Source organism: Sipha flava, unplaced genomic scaffold (assembly GCF_003268045.1).
Source record: "Sipha flava isolate LNK unplaced genomic scaffold, YSA_version1 225_pilon_pilon, whole genome shotgun sequence".
Classification (NCBI taxonomy): Eukaryota; Metazoa; Arthropoda; class Insecta; order Hemiptera; family Aphididae; genus Sipha; species Sipha flava.
The window spans coordinates 638,229-656,914 of NW_020272859.1; the positions used below are offsets into that span (position 1 = coordinate 638,229).

Here is an 18,686-nt window from a genome sequence, read left to right on the forward strand (position 1 = left end):
AACATAAATGTAATTGTAATAAATTTTATTAAAATTTTGAATATAAAAAGAGTTTAGGGATAGAGGTTGTGTGGGGAGAAAAGCCTTCCCACTAGTGTGTTAGCTCTACAAACAGTCCGCAACCTTTAAAATGTAGCCCAATTTATGCCACTGGACTTGTTAGTCATATGCTATTTACCGCATATTACAATCTACTAATTTAATTTAATAATTTATTCCTTAACGTTAGTAAAGTAAATATATGTCCAACACTCTATCTTGTCCTTCTATTGTTTATATAATATTAGTTATATTTTTATTATCGATAGTGCTTAGCTGGAACAAGTTCAGATTAAAGATTTAGGGGTAATATTTGATAAAAAAAAATTAACTTTCAACAAACATGTTACATTTATCAGAAATAAAACAATGAAACTAATAGAATTGTTGTAAACATTTTAAGGACAGCATGCTCTACTTCTGGTCTACTGGTCTTTCATTCAGTCTAATTTAGAAAAATGTTCCCTTGTGAGGTCTCTTTATTGCAAAGTCATAAAAAGTTTCTAGAAGCTGTTAAACATGTGTTTTTAAGTTTCTTTTATTTTAGGTGTCGCATTCTTAGATTCTTTAGAATATATTTATGGAAAAAATACTTTAAGTATGAATTTATAGTTAATAATCAAAAAATAACAAATAATGTGTTGCATTGAATAATTACAATTTCTTGAATTATTGAATGTGAAATGTTGTCTATTAGGTCTCAAATCAACCGATGTAATTGGAGCATATTTGAAGTGCATATCTGAAAACTACTAAGTTTTTGAAGGGATTCTGCCAATTTTAAATATAACATAATAATAAATGATTGATTGTTGTAAAATTAATCATGCATGAATTTTCTTTTTTAAAACATCAATTTGTCCACTTACAAGTTTTAATTTTTCTATCATTGATTCAAAATGTACGTACTATCATTTATGAACATAATATAATAACTAAATTAATCAATAATTAAGAAAAAATAACAAATTAGGAAAATTTTATTCTTCATATATTTAATTGGGTTACTTCACTTAATAATATTTATTTTCATATTTTAAAAAAAAAAATTAACTGTATAATGTCAATAATAATAAATGTATGGAATAATAGTTTAGAGCATGGTTGTAGATATTTTATACCACAGTATAGAGAGATTATATATATTATAGATTTTTCTAATTTGTTTTTTGTTCAATTGCATTTTATATCTATATTTCTAGTTTTTATGTATCAATAGTTATATTTGTATAGTATATCTATAAAAGTAATAGTATTTTTAAATCAGAATTTTGTGACTTAATTAATGGAATATATGAGCAAATTAGTGCACGAAAAATATCAGTATAAAATATGGACTTACTATTACTAGGTGTAGGTGTTGATCAGAAAAAGCTTTGTTTAACTTTTTCATTATGATTTATGTTTTTTTATATTTTTGTATTGCAAATTATTGTGTATAATTTCTTTGGATGTATGTTTTTACTAATTTTTGGTATTTTTCAAGAATTAATGTTACAAGTATTATATAAATTAGAGTAAAAATGTTCTGTCTGGATTTATGTAGATATGAACGATTTAATTTAACACTAACTATAAAGATCTATTGCTATGGCCTATTAATGATTGTCAATATATATTAAACTATATTAGATATACTATATTAAATATAATTATAGGCCTTATTACACATTGCACTGCATGGAAAGTTAAAAAAAAAATCAAGACCTAATATATAAATCATGATAATATACCAATAAATAACTGTTTTCGTTCACTACAAAATGGCTTGGAAACATATAAATAAATGATAAAACAATAAAATATGTTTAAAAATATTTAAAAAATTAGTGAAATATATGAAAATATGTAAAATTTCATTTGTGCATTTTTAATTGATTTAGATCATAATAATTTCTTATTACATTTTAAATATCTTATTCTAATAAAAATATGCATTTATATATAAATCTGTTCCCTAATAATAACTATATTATATGCATTTTATCAAATATTAATTTTCTTAGTTGAGGCTTTATTTAAGTTGATCATTAACAATTTAATAATAATTCAACAAATAAAAAAAACTAATATATTTTTAATGTAACTTTTGTTACAAAGTGCTTATCTTATTGGTGACCTATTTGTTTATATAATAATTTATATTATTATAGTTTATCATTCAAACTTTATTTAACTCTTATTAAAATTATATTCAACATAAATTGTAATTCATTTTTTTTTTCTTTAGAGAACAATTTGAATCTGAATACGAGACATTTATGGATGGTATTGTTAGTGCTACTTTTGAATTTTATTGCAAGTTTGTAATTGTTAATTGTACTGAAAATATTGAACGAACTCAAAGTGCTTTATATTCGCCGAATCTTAACAGTAAGTATAAGACTACTATAATATTAATATATTTTATAAATAGTTGTTAATAATTAGTCTCGAAACATTTACTGAGTACTTGTGTTAGCATTTTAATAAGATTTCTTACCTTTGAATTATTTTGATGACATTTGTGCTGTTTATAAACACAATATATTTGGATTTTTTCTAAATTTTAATCTGTTATAGTTTAATAATATGGGTTAACATAAAAAAAAATTAATTAAAATTTTTACTTAACCATATTAAGAAATGTAGTTTTACTACTATATCAACAATTGATAAAAATAAAACTGTTTCACCTAACCTCTTTAATTCTTAATTGTTTTTTCGAGAACATTGGTTTCAAAATTAAAAAACCAGTACAGCAATATGTGATTCACCAGTCCTTGTATCATACCCAAGTATTTCGCCCTCTTTTATTTAATAATGTTTAAATTATATATGTTTTAAAGTAGTTATGTACCACTATATGTCCTGTAACAAAAAGTTAAGTTCTGTAAATTTCTGAAAATTCAACATTACATTTGTAATGAAATTTATCAGATATTTCTGTTTCTTCTACTATGGTATTAAATTTGAGCAATTTTTTTATTCTATTAACAATAATGCAAAAGTTAATTTTTTATTTTATTAATAAATCACTATCCTATAAAATATTTTAAGTTGATCTATAAATAGTTTTCATAACACTTAATTCCATTCTATTTTACACAATTAATATGTATCTATAGTTTTTGTCTTATGACATTGTTTGAAATAGGCTATAGAATATAAGTAATAATCTACTATTAGTATTTAGCTTTAAAATGATTCATTGTAAGTATACCTAATAAAAATTTTATTACGTAATCATACTGTTACAGTACAAATAAAAATAACAGGTTTAATTTTTACTTTGTATTTTGTTTATATATTTTTTCCAAAATTATTTTATTGTTAATTAAATTATATTTTTATATTTTTCTTGCACTAAAAATATTATATTTTTATTATAAAAAATATTTATTTAGATTGCTTAATGTTTTAAACACCTTAAATGTGTCTAGTATTTGATTTGCTTGTTTCTTATACATTTTTTCAGATGGTGGTATAAATAAAGAATGTTATAACAAAAGTACAAAGGAGCTAGAATTTCTAAAACAGCCTCAAATTCATTTGCCTTTTGAAGAATCAAATAACAATACTACTGATTTTATAGAATTAGAAACAAGTGGATTAAATATAGAAAATAATTTTATTGATACTACTCATATGTCCTTAGATGTTAATGGTGATAATGATTTACAAACAGATGATTCTTTAATGTCATTAGATTTAAAAATAGAGCAAAAAGAATTACAACTCAATAGTAATTTTGAAAACTTTGAAAATTTATCTAATGAAAGTATTGGTAATGGAATTCAAATCAATAGCTCAATGATTCAAAATGTAGCCAATAATGATTCTATTGAAGAAGATCCTAAAAAAAGTCCTGGCTTAAAAATTTTAAAGAACTTAGTTGAAATTGAAAATTGTAAACTGGAAGTTGAAAAATGCCCAGATATAAGAGAAGAGTTTCCACAACTTAATTATAGTTCAATTTTAAATAAATATGGGAGAAAATATGGTAAACGAACGTTAAAGAAAAAGGAACATCAAATATTGAATATAGGAGAAACATCAAGTAGTATGAAACGAAAAATGGAGCAACCTGAAAATCATGACAAACCCAACAAAATAAAAAGACAAAGGTATAAAACATCCAAAAAAGGTAAAAAAGTATCAAAACTCTCAATTGATATGAATAATTTAACATTAAGTACCTCAAGTAGCAATAAGCTAGTTCAAAGCGATAAAAATAATATAATATATGAAAATGGTACAAATATCTTAATGGGTGTACAAATCTCAGAAACTTCTGTAAATAGTCTATTTGTATCTCAAACTAATAAAGACAATGTACTAAATAAAGAATTACAAATACAGCAAGATAGTACTGAAAATTCAACGTTTAATGAGGAGTATTTAGTTTCTGCTAATAACTCTAATACATTGCAAATGAGAATTTATCCTACTAATTCTACTAATAATAATGACAAAAGCATGGGGAATTCAAAAATCAAATCATTTAACCATTCTGGTTTAACAATGAAAACTTCAGACTATAAAAAACTATATGAAAAGGATCGTAAAAGCTTATTCAATCCTGATATAATTATCAGATCAAATCTTTCAAAAAATTCCGTAGTTAATCGTTGCATGAAAAATGAAAATAATAAAATAGAGAAAAAAGATGATTGTGTAGTGAACAAAAAGTCTAAAATCCAAGGGTTTAAAATACAACTCAAGAATCTTTCAGCTAAGAAAAATCTGTCAAAGAAAAGAAATGGTTTGAAAAAATCATCTTGTAGTACTATTGTTGAAAAAAAACGTTTCAAAATTAAGAAAGAAACCATTGATAAAATAGTGACTAATACTAAGATAAATATTGATACAAACAAAACTAAAGCATCAATAACAGCCAAAAGTCTTGATATAAGTAGATGTAATAATTTGCCAAATACTAATACCCTAGAGAATAATTCTTTGCCTGATTGGTTAAAAGCTAAGTGTATCCTTTATAACATCAAACCTGTATATATTCATGTTGAACCAATAGTGCCTAAAATCTAAATAATAATTAGATTCAGAATATTAAAAACATTATAAAATATTAAGGGTTGTCTTGATTATTAAATATTTTATAATCAATAGTTAAGTTTGTAAAATTAGTTTTAAATTTATAATCACATAATACTGTTCATACCTAGTATAAATATGATTTTTTAATTGGGGCTGTTGCTAATAAAATTCTTTGCCTCACAAAATTGTTTAAAATCTTTAAAATGTCATTCTTACTTGTTAATTCATCAAGTTTTGCTATTTTTAATATTAAAAAATTACTTGATTAATAATAACATTAGCTTCTGTATCATCTCATTTTTTTCTTCATCCATAATTTGATATAAAAATATTTGTTTTATTTATTCTATTTTTAATAATTTAGCAGTATAGAGTTAAAACATATGTATCATCGTTATGATAATTTTATACCGTAACAATATATTTTTTCTGAATAATCTGAATTAATAGCGTATAGTTTTATATTATAAACGTGGGTATATAACACAATAACAAATAAAAATAATTAACATTCTCAACAAATTTTAAAATTATATGGGATAATTTTTTCAGAAATTTAATAACATTTAGACCTCTAACTAACCAATACAAAAAATGTATAGAATGATTCTCAAAAAATAAAAAATAAAAATAGGTTTTATTTTAAGTCACTAAAAACATTTGGACAAAATTGAAAATTAATAGTATATAGTTACAGTACTAAGCAAATAACATTTACAACCTAAATTAATCTGTATTAAATATGATTTATAATTTTTGAATTTTATTGATTTTTATTAGTTATTTGTCTTGATAAAATACTACTTAATAAAAATGTTTATATTAAAGAATAAATTATTGTTAAGAGTTCAAAATATGTACAAAACAAATAATATTTATAGTACATTGGGTATTTATTAAATATTGTTTTTTAATGAATTGTGTTAAATTTTTGTTTTTTAATTAATAGTATTAAATGTTTTAAATTATAATTTAAGCATTGCATGATACAAATAAAGTTGTATACTTTTATTTTAATTTTATTTTTTACTTGAATCCATTACAATTATTGTAAGAATAATTGTTTGAGCTAAGACTATATATGTTAAAATTTAATTATTTTGTTTAAAATTAATCTAATATGTACTTTGTAAGAAAAAATATATATATTATTCAAAACTATCACACATTGATAACATTTTTGAATATTGTATAACTAATTTTTTTAAGGTTTTTGGCAGCAGAAGTTTAAATTTGCATTTGTTCAAAATTAGTATATAATAGTATTTTAAAAATTGTATTATATATATTTTTTTATTTATTATGTACTATTGTAAATATTTATTCATAATTACAGATCTTTGTGCATATCTCAAAATGACCAATCATGTATATTGAAATAGGTTTCTATTTCAAAAAATTATTTTTCATATGACCTAAAATGTTTATTAATTAATAAAATATTTGAGTGAACAAATTATATTTTTTATTAGGACTGGTTTACTGTAAAAATACCTATTTTTGTGGATAAAATTTTTTAATGAATGTAAGAGAGTTACCTGTCTGTATTTAATTTATGATGGTATTCTCTTGAATTGTTAATATACTTGTGTTTACATTTGAATTTTGCTTAATTTAAATTGTTGTTTAAAATTGATAAGTTTTTGAATGATGTAACCTAATTTAATATTGAATTGTATTAAAATATGTTCATGTAAATGTTTTTAAAATGTACAATGCAAAATATAATGTATAATAAAAATTTGATAAAGGAAATGTTCCATGCCTATGTATTTTATACATTGGTTATTAAAATGTGCAAATAAAAATATTTAACAACACAATATTTTAAACTATTATATAACTGTTTTATTAACTTTATAAAATTGTAATACACATTTGCGAAGACCTTATGATAAACTTTATTGTATTTTTAACATTAAATAAATGATTAATTTAGTTATTACAATTTGAATATTAAACATGAATAATCTGTTGGTATTTACAAAAGTATTTGTTTTTGTTTAGCATGAACCTTATTTTTAGCTATGTAACCTTTTGATAACTATATTACTCAGAAAATTATGATTGATGTATTTGTGTAGTGAAGGACTATTTATGTGAAGGCATAAGAATTTATTTATAAGATCAGAAATATAATTTATATAAGAATAAATTTAACAAAATATTTTATTTTAATTATTTAATGATAGATCTAGGTGATAATTATCAAGTCTGGGTATTAACGAGTTAATAAGTTAAAAGTTGAGTTAATTTAACTTATTAACTTAACTTATTTCATTACTGATAAATTAACTTAACTCATTTCCTTACAAATTAACTTGAAATTAACATTTTATTTTTTCATCTATCCCAATTAAGTTAATTTTGATATTCAAGACCATAAACATATTTTTGTGAAATACCATGTTCAATAACAAGCTTATGGAATTTAGAAAAATATAAGAATAAATATTTTGAAGAATTTTTAGATAAGAGCATAAGATTTATCACGGTATCAACTAATAATAGGAGTTCCGCTGGTCTATGGAAATGTAATCAACCGTTTTAAGACTATTGAGGAAAAATAGCCAAGCCACCCATGAATTACATTACCATTGTCATGAAAGTAGCCGTAAATCTATATTATATAAATAGGTACATATTATCATTGGTTATAGAATACAATTATTATTGGATATAAGAAGAAATTTAAAAGCGGATCAAAATTTTGAGATAACTCTTTTATTGAAATTCAATAGATATTTTGATTAACATGTCCATTGTATTGTTTTTATTTGTTTTGATTTTAATAAAATTGAATAATATTCTAAATATATTTTTATGTTTTGTATCTACTGTATACATTTATTGCCTGTATAATTTTATAGTTACACTTTTAGCTGCAGTTATTATTTTTAGTTTTCATTCTGTTATTGCAAGTTAAGAAGAATACTTTTTTTAAATTAAATTTATCATATGTGATTTGTATGAAAAATAAATAATAATAAACTATTCATAAATTATCATAAATTTGACATTTGAGTGCTTAAAAACAATCCTAATGAAGAAATGTATATTTTTCTACTTTAATTAGAGTCAAATAATATTTTTCTGCAATTTGACTATCATTAATGTTAAATAAGATCTGTTGTAAATTGTTAGTATATTTATATATATATATATAATTTAACCAGTGCTTAATGTAAAAATTTTTTTTTTTTATTTAAAGTTAAGTCAATAATTTTTAATTTAATTGATGTAATTATCATGTGTATTAACTTAATTGAATATGAACTCAATTAACTTAACCTAACTGAGTTAAAAAATATCATTAACTTGCCCAGCCTTGATAATTGTTATGAATTTGATAAATTGTTAAAAAAAATTTGAGGATTAATAAGAAATATTTAACTGTAATTAAATTAATGTAACTTTTATAATAATAATTAGTACTCTCTTAACTGCCAATAACATCCTAGGCCATCAACATTTCCATTCTCCAATTTTTTTGTTGTCAAATTAACTTCACATTTTTAGCATATAAAGCATATAATTCACATAATTCCTGAAATATGTTAAATATTTAATATTAGAGTACCTACTTATTTATTATTTTTATTAGTATTATTATTGTAGTCACATTTATTTTGTTTTTATGTTATTTAAAAATTAAAATTTCATTATCTTGTCTAAATTATAGAAAAATTATTTTTTTCACAAAACTATAAATAACAATTATAAATAATGTTTGTAGTCATAAACTATTTATAATTATGAGTTAAAAATAATATATCAACATAAATATTCACGGTAAATATTACAATTACCTTTTATGTTTATAAAACAACATAATAATAATAAATAATAATGTTCTTATTATTTTATAACTTAGATATAATATTCTAACAATTAAACATTATGTGTAAAGTTATTAGATTAAACAAAGGAATTTCCCCTTGCTTTAAGTTTTTTCAACCAAATTACGTTCTGCGTTTTTGAGTAGATAATGTGTGTATGGGATTGCCGTGATGAGTAAGGTTTATTTACTGAATTATCCGGATTCACTGAAGCCACAGAACAATAAACACTCTAATTCTATTTATTATTAGATATGGGTAAAATTGTTAATAAATTGATTATAACATAATATACGCATATTTATTACATATTTGGGTAATATTACTAAAGGTACGACATGTCGCGGCGACCTGTTGCTGCGATAAGTCGTCAACATCTGTTTATACGAAAATGTTATTCATTGGTTTGCAAGAAGTAACAAGTCACAGTGACCTAACTTTGAGTCGTCGCGACCGACGACACTACTGCTCCGAGAATAGTACCTTGCGACATGTCGCCGTGACATATCACAACGACTATTGAAACATTTGTAGATAAATGGCGTCAACACATTTTTGGCGTCAGGAGACAAAATTCTAATTTGTGAAGTCCAGAATAATACACTTCTTTACAATATTGGAGATCTAAATTATAAAAATATTATTCAAAAAGATGACATTTGATCATCATCAATTATTCTCTATCCCAATATATAAATAATTAATTCATAGGTATTCTAATGTTTAACGATGAGGTAACTAAAATTTGTTTTTTGTTGTTGTTTTTCTTTTTCTAATAATAATAATGTAAGAAGAATATTATTATTATTTAAAATCAGTGCTCGGATTGGGAAAAAATAAGTAGAGGAGCTAAGTTCAACGATTTGAAAACTACGTTTCACGTTCGCAATTATTTGACACAGATCCGTGGGGGGCATCCCCCCTCTTCTCCCTCCACCAATCTTAAATATATTTTGAATACCACTTTTCAGCTAAACAAATAATTAAATTGCAATTATTATATATTTTGATAGCAATACCAACATCCTATATGTTACAATAGAAAATAAAAATAAAATAATAATTAACATAGGTAATTGTAGGCGAGCAGGCAGTCTCATGAATCGAATGATATAATCATATATTTTGTTTTTGTTTTTATCTATTTTTACTCTTTAGTGCGGGCCACGGCCTTAGAAGATTAGTCTAAGGTCGTGGTGAAGGCGTTTATTTTTTTCCGAAATGACGATATCGTCGATCGCCGATATTAATAACAAACCGTACAATGTATAAAGTATAATACCTACAACAAATTCATAGATATTACTATTTATATTTTTCCAGAAATGACGACGTTGTCCCTTATCATAACCACCATATGACCTTTAATTATAAAAATAGTTTTGATATTATATTATATTATACTATATGAAAAATACGCGGCACTTGAACAAGTTTAAAAACGGACGCTGACCGAATACCAGTTGTGTCGCTGCGACTTGTCGCGTCTTGGAAACCATTCTATCCGAAAAGCGTCGCGACGACTGGTTGCGGTCGTCAGGCGCGACGACTTGTCGCCGTAGGTATACATATACACATACCACACGCGCACCACGATGGAAAGTATATTTATTGACACATACATTTATATGTATAGTAAATATTGTCGACAAAAGAAGTATTATACATAGATCACACAAAAATTTGAAAATATTTTAAAAATGTTGTTTTGCCATGTTATAATTATTATAATATATGGGAAGACGCTGTCTCAAAGATTCACCTGACGCACTGCCACTGCACATTACTACACAAGTACATTAACCGATCAGCCACATGGTGGAATTTACGCTGTATACTTGTAATACAAGTACGGGTTTTTGTCGTTTGAAACGGTTTTGGAACAAATACATCTCGCCTTACAAGCCTAACATTAAGTATTAGCTGTACAGTATCTTTATACTGTTCACGGAACTAATCAAACTATTTGCCTAAGTCTAAAACAATTATAGGGATAAAAATTAAAAAATAGTATTTAATTTATTTATTTATTCGTAGGCAATAGTATTTAATAATTACTATTTAAAAATATTAAAATTTCCGTGTTTTTTTGTTGATAATCTATTATGTCTTCCGGAAATAGTGTAGCCAGCTTTTGAAAAGTTCCTTTCCGATATGCACTTGTATACTTGATCGTTCCGAATAGAATTATAACTAAGAAAAATTGTACCGATTGTGCTGGAGTAACGAGTATTTTGGAATTGGTACTTTATTGTAACTGTGCCGATTGGAACGATTCTACAAATGGAACGATAATTCCCATCACTATTGGTAAATGCTTTCGAAATATTGAACGTAAAGCTCAGTTGCCGTTCAGCCGTCAATATCGTTCCGTGATTCGCACTGTCTAATCATAATACCACAGATTATATGAATCCACGATTATATAAAATAATTATATGAAATCCGCGATTTGTTTATATTTTGAGAAATCGCCCAAAGTGCACCATCTGTATTCATATACCGAGTGTTCCGAAAATCATCAATTAATCTAGTGGATTCTTCAGTGCAGTGTTGGCCAAACTATGGCCCGCGGGCCAACTCCGGCCCACCATCATTTAATATCTGGCCCGCGAAAGTCTTCTATATTACAGCACTTATTTGTATAACTGTAATATTTTGCATTTACGTAAAAAAAAATTTAGAATGCATTTTTTTATGGCCCGCGATAAAAAAAAAGTTGTTTTTTATGGCCCGAGGAAAAAAAGTTTGGCCACCACTACTTTAGTGGATTGATTGCAGTTTAGGAACAGCTTTTTATGGCATTGCGTTGTAACAAGTTGGTTAATACGTTTGACAGCCATCAACTGCTATGATTTTAACAAATTATCAGTTATATTCAAGCAAGATTGTCGATTGTTATGAATTAACTTATAAAATATAAAATATAATTGAATAAAATATTATTTGAAAATTGTAAATTTAATCTTCAAAACATAACTCATTAAATATATTTTTTAAATAATTTTCAAGAAATGAATACTTGTTTAGACAAGAAAAAAATGTTATTGTTAAATCAATTTAAAAATACTAAAGCCCGTATTACTAACTTCATGTTAGTTACGAGTTTGTACAATGACTTATACTTTAAAAGTAATTTTAGACTTAACTGGAATTCAGTCGAGGTAAACATTTTTAATATTAAAATAGTAATTCGTTTTTTGTTATTATTTTCTTTATTATTTAAATATATTTATATTTCTTTATTATTAATCTTTCTTTTCCTTATTAACTTCCATATTTTCACTTTCCATTATAACCATAGAATTTATTAATGTTATAACAGAAAAGACTGTCGAGTGCTTCAGTGCTCGTCACTTGATAGCAAAAAAATGTGAAATACTGAAATGTCTTGCAAATCACATAAATGATTTGTAATTAGAATTTGGCGCGTAGTTTTTATCAAATCCAGCTGAATTTTTGTTTGTCCAAGCGAATAATTACGGATTCCTGATAAAACAATCAGCTTAGTTACCTCCTCTCTACCGGATTGAAAAAAACGCTGAAATTAGGAACACTAAATTCTAGCGGCTGACCAATCTGCTGAGTTTCGGAACAGACGGATAATCTGTGATAACACGTTCAACGGTCTTATCGAGCCGAGTGATAGTAACATTCGACGATAAGAAATGTTTGCATTTGTTGCCGTATGCTTGTAATGGCGACAAGACGTGACCGGTAAATAATTATAGTCTAAGTTAATACCGTTAATCGACGTTCGTCTGTTGGATTCGTTAACAGTGAACGAATTCGTTTGTGAGCGGTTTGCTGTTTGTATGTTAACTATCAAGTCGGCGACAGTAATATTATGGAGGTGTAAGTATAAAACCGCAGTAAATCGTTATGCATGTCTAACTTGCAGATTGTATTCGATTTATTATTTTCTAGGAAGAATCCACAAGTAGCTGTACTCAGCAATCACGAGGTAAAAATCGTTCACTAAATAATAAACGTCTCATGTAATTGTTGTTATTTTAAGCTAGACATATATATAAATGTATCCAATAATATGCATTTCAATGACAACCATGCGTATGAAAACGCTTTGAAGTGGGTAATCTATATAAACAAAAGTTTAATAGCAACACTTTGATTTCACCTGTATGGTATGTTGGTAGATTACATTTATAGTCAACAAACCTAAACTGTATATTGACGGATTGGATTATTTTAGCAATAGAAGTTTTTTCTATACTGCTGCTGTATAAATCGATTGTTAGGTTACTATATATTTAGTGACTGTGATTGTCAATGCCTTTTTGTAATTTCAACCATTTTCAGCTCGTGCTATGATAAGGTCTATGCTTACTAGCTTTTACTATAATAGACAAAAAAAAAAATTAGGTTTATTTATAAAATATTAATTTAATATTATTTAGTTATTAAGTTTATGTAAATTATTCAGTTAATTTAATTAGGTATCTAGAAATTATTAGATACACGAAACACTTAAAATTATTGAATTAATTGAGAGTTGTAATTGTAAATTTATGATTAAAAAAAAAAATACATTCAAAATAATTTATCAACTGTAGAGTGTACACACACTGCAACCTTAGCGTTGATTTGGTTCAAAACATATTTCGTCTAACATAAAGTTTATTTCTTGTTGTTTTGACACAAAAAAAAAAAAAACAACAGAAAACAATTATTTTGTAATATAGTCTTAAATTATAGAATCATATTTGTTTCTATATACTAAAAAATTCAATCATTTTGCTTTAGGTTTTTGATCTGTTAAAAAAAACCCAAGAAAATACAAAAGTTCTTGGAGGTATGAACCATTCAACAATTTTATATGAGGTATAATAAACCTAATAGTTAAATATCTTGAAATAATGGTTCATTTATTATTATTCTTAAATTAAGAGATATTTTTATTTTATAGGTACACAAATATATGGAAAACAAAGCATGTGCCTTTCAAAGTCCAGATAAAATAAGAGCATATTTAATTAAGTTGAAAAATATGCCAATTAATTTGACAAAAAAGGAAAAATTGATGTTAATTAATGATCCACCAGACTCAGTGTTACAATTATCCTTGGTATATATTTATTTAAGTTAAAAATTAAGTGATATTAATAATTATATAGTGATTTATTTAGGCATTACAATTTTTCATGTAGAAATTATTGAAGTGGTGCTTTAAGCAAATTATTTTATTGTTTTTGTGAAATTGAATATATATATCCATGTACAAAAATAATTTACATCATACATAAATTTAATTTGAAATTCGATAAGTAATTTTTTCTTTAAGGTTAGTAAGTATTTATTTAGTAGATACTTACTTTTAATGGTGCTTAAAATATAAATATCATAATTTTTATTTAGCTGAATTAATTTAATTTCAGTACTAATTTTTGATTAGTCAATTGATATAACTATTGACATTTATATATGAATTAAAATAAATAAAATATTTAAAGCTTAAATTATTTAAGTATGAAATATTAATATTAGATATTTTGGTTCTAAAGTATTTTCTAAGTGAACTTAAATTTTGCGTTAATAGGAGTTTGTATAGTAGATTATTTACTAATAGTCATAGTTAAATAAACACATAACTAATTAAAAGTGTTCCTAGAATTGTTGAATAATTATTTTAAACTTTTTTTATTTATTTTCAAGGGTATCAAAGATTTTTATGATAGACTGACTGAAACTGAAACAGAAATGTTGTTAAATGCTTCAAGACAATTTTCTGGTCAAGTTAAAACTGATGGCGTAATATCTGAAGTTACAAATGGTGATGAGGAAGAAGAAGATGCAAATTAAGAATTTATCAAAATAAATTTTAAGTAGTTAAATTAAGCTAAGACTGATTTTGGTAATATTATTGTTTATATTTATATTTTAAACCATTACTCTAATTTTAGGCAAAATAAACCTTATATTTTGCAATATTTTATGTCTTATGTTTATTTTACAACATTTATTAATTTAGGCAATTTTATTAATAATAATAAACATAATTCATAATATCACTTATAGAAATACATGTCTTATTTAAGTAACATTAATATTATTATCACTTATTCAAAATACAACAAACTTGAGCTAGTCAATATATGTATAAATAATTTATAATAATAATAACTAAGTATGTAATATTTCAAATAATATCAATATAAATAAACTAAAATACAAGTTCTCATTTGGATTATGATTGTTTATTATTGTTAAATCATTATGACTATATTATATTTTATTTTTTAAAAATAAAATTAATTAATTCTTAACACACAATAATATTATATACCCATTTTATTTTTTCAACTTATAGTTTGTGGTTACATACATTAGATTAATTATAATATGATTACATATGATAAATTGGGTTAATATATTTCAGATTAATGTAAATAAGAATAATAAAAAAAAAAAATAGAATAAAATACAGTATTTTATTTTAAGTAATAGTAGTCTGTAATATTAATAAGGTAACAAATCAATATACCTATTTGGTATTAGAGTTTTCTAATATTTCTAATTTCACCAGACATTTAATAAAAGTGGGAGGGGTTGTGAGATAGTCAATTTTTGGTTTTCGATAATAGTGAATTGGATATTCAAAATTAATGTGATAGACTGTATGATTCTCCGTTCTGTTGTCACGTTATGGTGAGTTTTTTATGCCCCAATTGTGCAAGAAATCTACACATCTGCCATGCGAAGTTCTTATTCTATTAAGTGTGCACTACAGATTGTGATGTAGGTCAAGTACTGTAGGTATATGTCCTGGAGATATTTTATATATGAGAATATGTATTCCTAAGTAATAAAATATTTAAAATGTATTAAAAATAATCTACTTTATATAATATTTAATAATAATTTATTTTTAAATAATTGAATAACAATAATATAATAATAATTCAATAAGTTTCTCAGTACGATTCTCAATACAAGTCTCAATATAGTAATTATTAGGACTCAAATTTAAATGCTCTAAAAATATCAAAAAATACACTTTCAAAAAATGCATTTATGACCTAAAAACTCTAAAAAATATCATAAAATGCATTATTTATTAAATAAATTCAAATTATTATTAAAAATTGAGTAAAAAATAAAATGTTATTTACATTACGCAACGAAAAAAAAAAGTTAAAATCAAAAAATGAATTAAAAATTAAATTACATATTTGAATGGCACTGTACGATTAATATTTCTTTTAAGTTTTGGAATTTGAATGATCGACGGTTGTCTGCCAATAAGTTTTTATACACTGAGAATTACCTCACAACATCAAGTGATAGGAGCATACTTGAAAAATGTCATACGTTAAGGGTTAAGTCTCTGGAATAATATTTTTGGATTAATATCTTCTTCTTCTAATATTTGACATATTATTTTTATTTGATTAAAGCCTTTATTTTTATTTAAAACGTTGTTAAATTTTAAATTTACATTTTTTCCAATTTGACTTGGTAATTTTTTTATAATATTTTTAATCGTAGCAACAATATTTATAGACTCTGTTAATGCTAATCCTGAGGTTTCTAACTTAATTATTGCAACTGGAAGGCTACTAAGGTTTATAATATATTCTTTAAGTACCTTCATTAAGTAATTTATATTATATAGTACTATATTATTATATATATAGTATTTATATTTCAATGAGGTCAATTTTTTTTTAGTTGTAATACGAGAAATAGGTCAAAAATGTCTTAAAATATAAAAAAAAATGCATTAAAAGCGTCAAAAAATGCTCTAAAAAGTATAAAAACTGCTAAAAATGCAAAAAAAATGCTAAAAATTTCCCAAAAAATGTTTGTGTTCTAAACACGGAGTACCTAAAACATGTTCGTAGCTTGGAAAGCATCGCGTAAGACACAAAAAAAAAAAAAAAATGCAAATGCATTGAAATCCGAGCCCTAGTAATTATCAATAATAATTCTCTTAAATCTTTTTTTTAATAATAATTTAGCTAATTTTTTACCTCTTATTCGTGTGATATAACATGTATGTATATAAAATGTCATATTTAGTTTTTAATGTATATATTAACAGTATATAGCTTTTAAGTGCTATAAAAAATTATATATCTTATTGTATGCAATGTATTTATTTTTGTGATTGCCTGAATATTTAATAAATTATGATCAAGTATTTTTTAAGTATGCGCTAATTTATTCTGTCAATGTAAAACGAATCTTTTCAAAATATAAAAATTTGCTTTAAAATAACTATCACGGGCTTATATTTGAAAATACAAGATAAATGAAAAATTTAAATTATTTAAATTTATTGTAAGCTCATCTTTCTGTTTTGTATTCTAGGCTCAAAATCAAGCATTTAGTTTGATCAATAACTTTCAAACCCATCAGAACATATATATTTTATATAAATACCTTTACCGATAATAAAAAATAATAATAAATAAAGTAAGTATATATAAAGTATAGGTAGGATTAAGTATATGTAAATTTTTCAGTGAAATAAAAAAATGTCTGAGCATGTTTTAGTGCATATTTGGTTCTTTTTTAAAGCATATTGCAGGCATGTTTCCATGTATTTTAGAGTTAGAAGTCCCTGAGCTTAATTATATGATATGATTATATCAATATATGATAATCCTAAATATAGTTTTACATGGGAAATTATAATATTTTAGATTTATTAATTGCTGTTCTTCACTTTTTCAAAGCGAAGTTATTTATTTGGATTGATTATTATCTTATGGAATTGGAAAATAATTTATTATTTATCTTTTTAAGATCTGAACTGTTTTTTTTTATAGATTTGAAAATGAATCCGTTATGGTAATTAAAAATTATAAAACAAGTCCATATGTACCTATGCTGTAATGTGCGAACAAAGGTAAATTAAAAAGAAAAAAAGTTCATATGTATAATTTCCTTAAATCATAGATAAAGTTGCATGGCCCAGGCGGTTTGATGGAAAAAGTCCTATACCATACCATAATAATATATGTAATGCAATAACTATAGTGCCTAAAAACCATAATCAAAAACAAGTTTAATAACTGAAAACCTGAATCTACCTAAATATTATTATATTAAATAGTAAATAACTACATAAAATTCGTGAGTATAGTGAACATTGTAATTTGTATATGCAATGTTGGTAATCAAATGATTTATCCAACGATTACTGCAAACATGTACTGCATTTTACTTCTACCAGGTTTAAAATATATGTATCAATTATATTTAAGTTAAAATTGAACATTTGTAGGAATGGTTTACTGTTGTTTTCAAATGTGTTGACACAAAAACATGTGTAATAACTTCTGTGTATGACATTTCTCACTTTTTGTTCTCAGATGTCACGTTCAATTATTTTCTGACATTGTTATCTTTATTGTCTATCTAGGAACTTGACGAGTTTTGAATAGGTACCTACTTAGAGATAATAATTTTTAGGAACTATTCATTTATAAAAAAACATTAGAGAAAATACTTTAAAAATTATGGTAAAGTGATTCTTTGAAATAAGTAAGCTATGTCATAACTTTTAACTATTGAACGATAAGATTAAGTAGGTACACTACTTGAAGATATTTTAATTATTTGTTTAAATATTTTGGTTAGTGGGAATGGAGATTAATGGAAGTCAGGGGTTTCCAATAATTAATGGTTACGAAAACATCATTCAAAATTTGAAATAGTTTGCAATCTATAAACTTGAAATAGTTATACCTACTATCATGTTTATTTTACACTGTCTTAATTTTTTAAGTATAGCAAGAAAAATGA

General features: G+C 24.2%; 2 protein-coding genes across 5 annotated transcripts in view; both read left to right on the forward strand.

Moving 5' to 3' along the window:
* Positions 1-5,280, forward strand: part of LOC112683387 (uncharacterized protein MAL13P1.304-like) — a 37,198-nt gene extending 31,918 nt beyond the window's left edge. For 3 of the 4 annotated variants that reach the window (XM_025554412.1, XM_025554414.1, XM_025554413.1), the window contains exons 4-5: positions 2,270-2,412; positions 3,497-5,280. In XM_025554412.1, coding sequence (XP_025410197.1) covers positions 2,270-2,412; positions 3,497-5,067 — 1,714 coding nt within the window. In that variant the 3' untranslated portion in view covers positions 5,068-5,280. The remainder of the gene's footprint in view (positions 1-2,269; positions 2,413-3,496) is intronic. The other variant, XM_025554411.1, reaches the window with a different exon arrangement.
* Positions 5,281-12,443: 7,163 nt separating this feature from the next.
* LOC112683393 lies at positions 12,444-14,863 on the forward strand. The gene is made up of 5 exons (XM_025554429.1): positions 12,444-12,770; positions 12,843-12,879; positions 13,680-13,757; positions 13,843-14,001; positions 14,589-14,863. Exons 1-5 carry the CDS (start codon positions 12,763-12,765, stop codon positions 14,733-14,735), a joined length of 429 nt encoding a protein of 142 aa, XP_025410214.1. The 5' UTR covers positions 12,444-12,762; the 3' UTR covers positions 14,736-14,863.
* Positions 14,864-18,686: the final 3,823 nt, after the last annotated feature.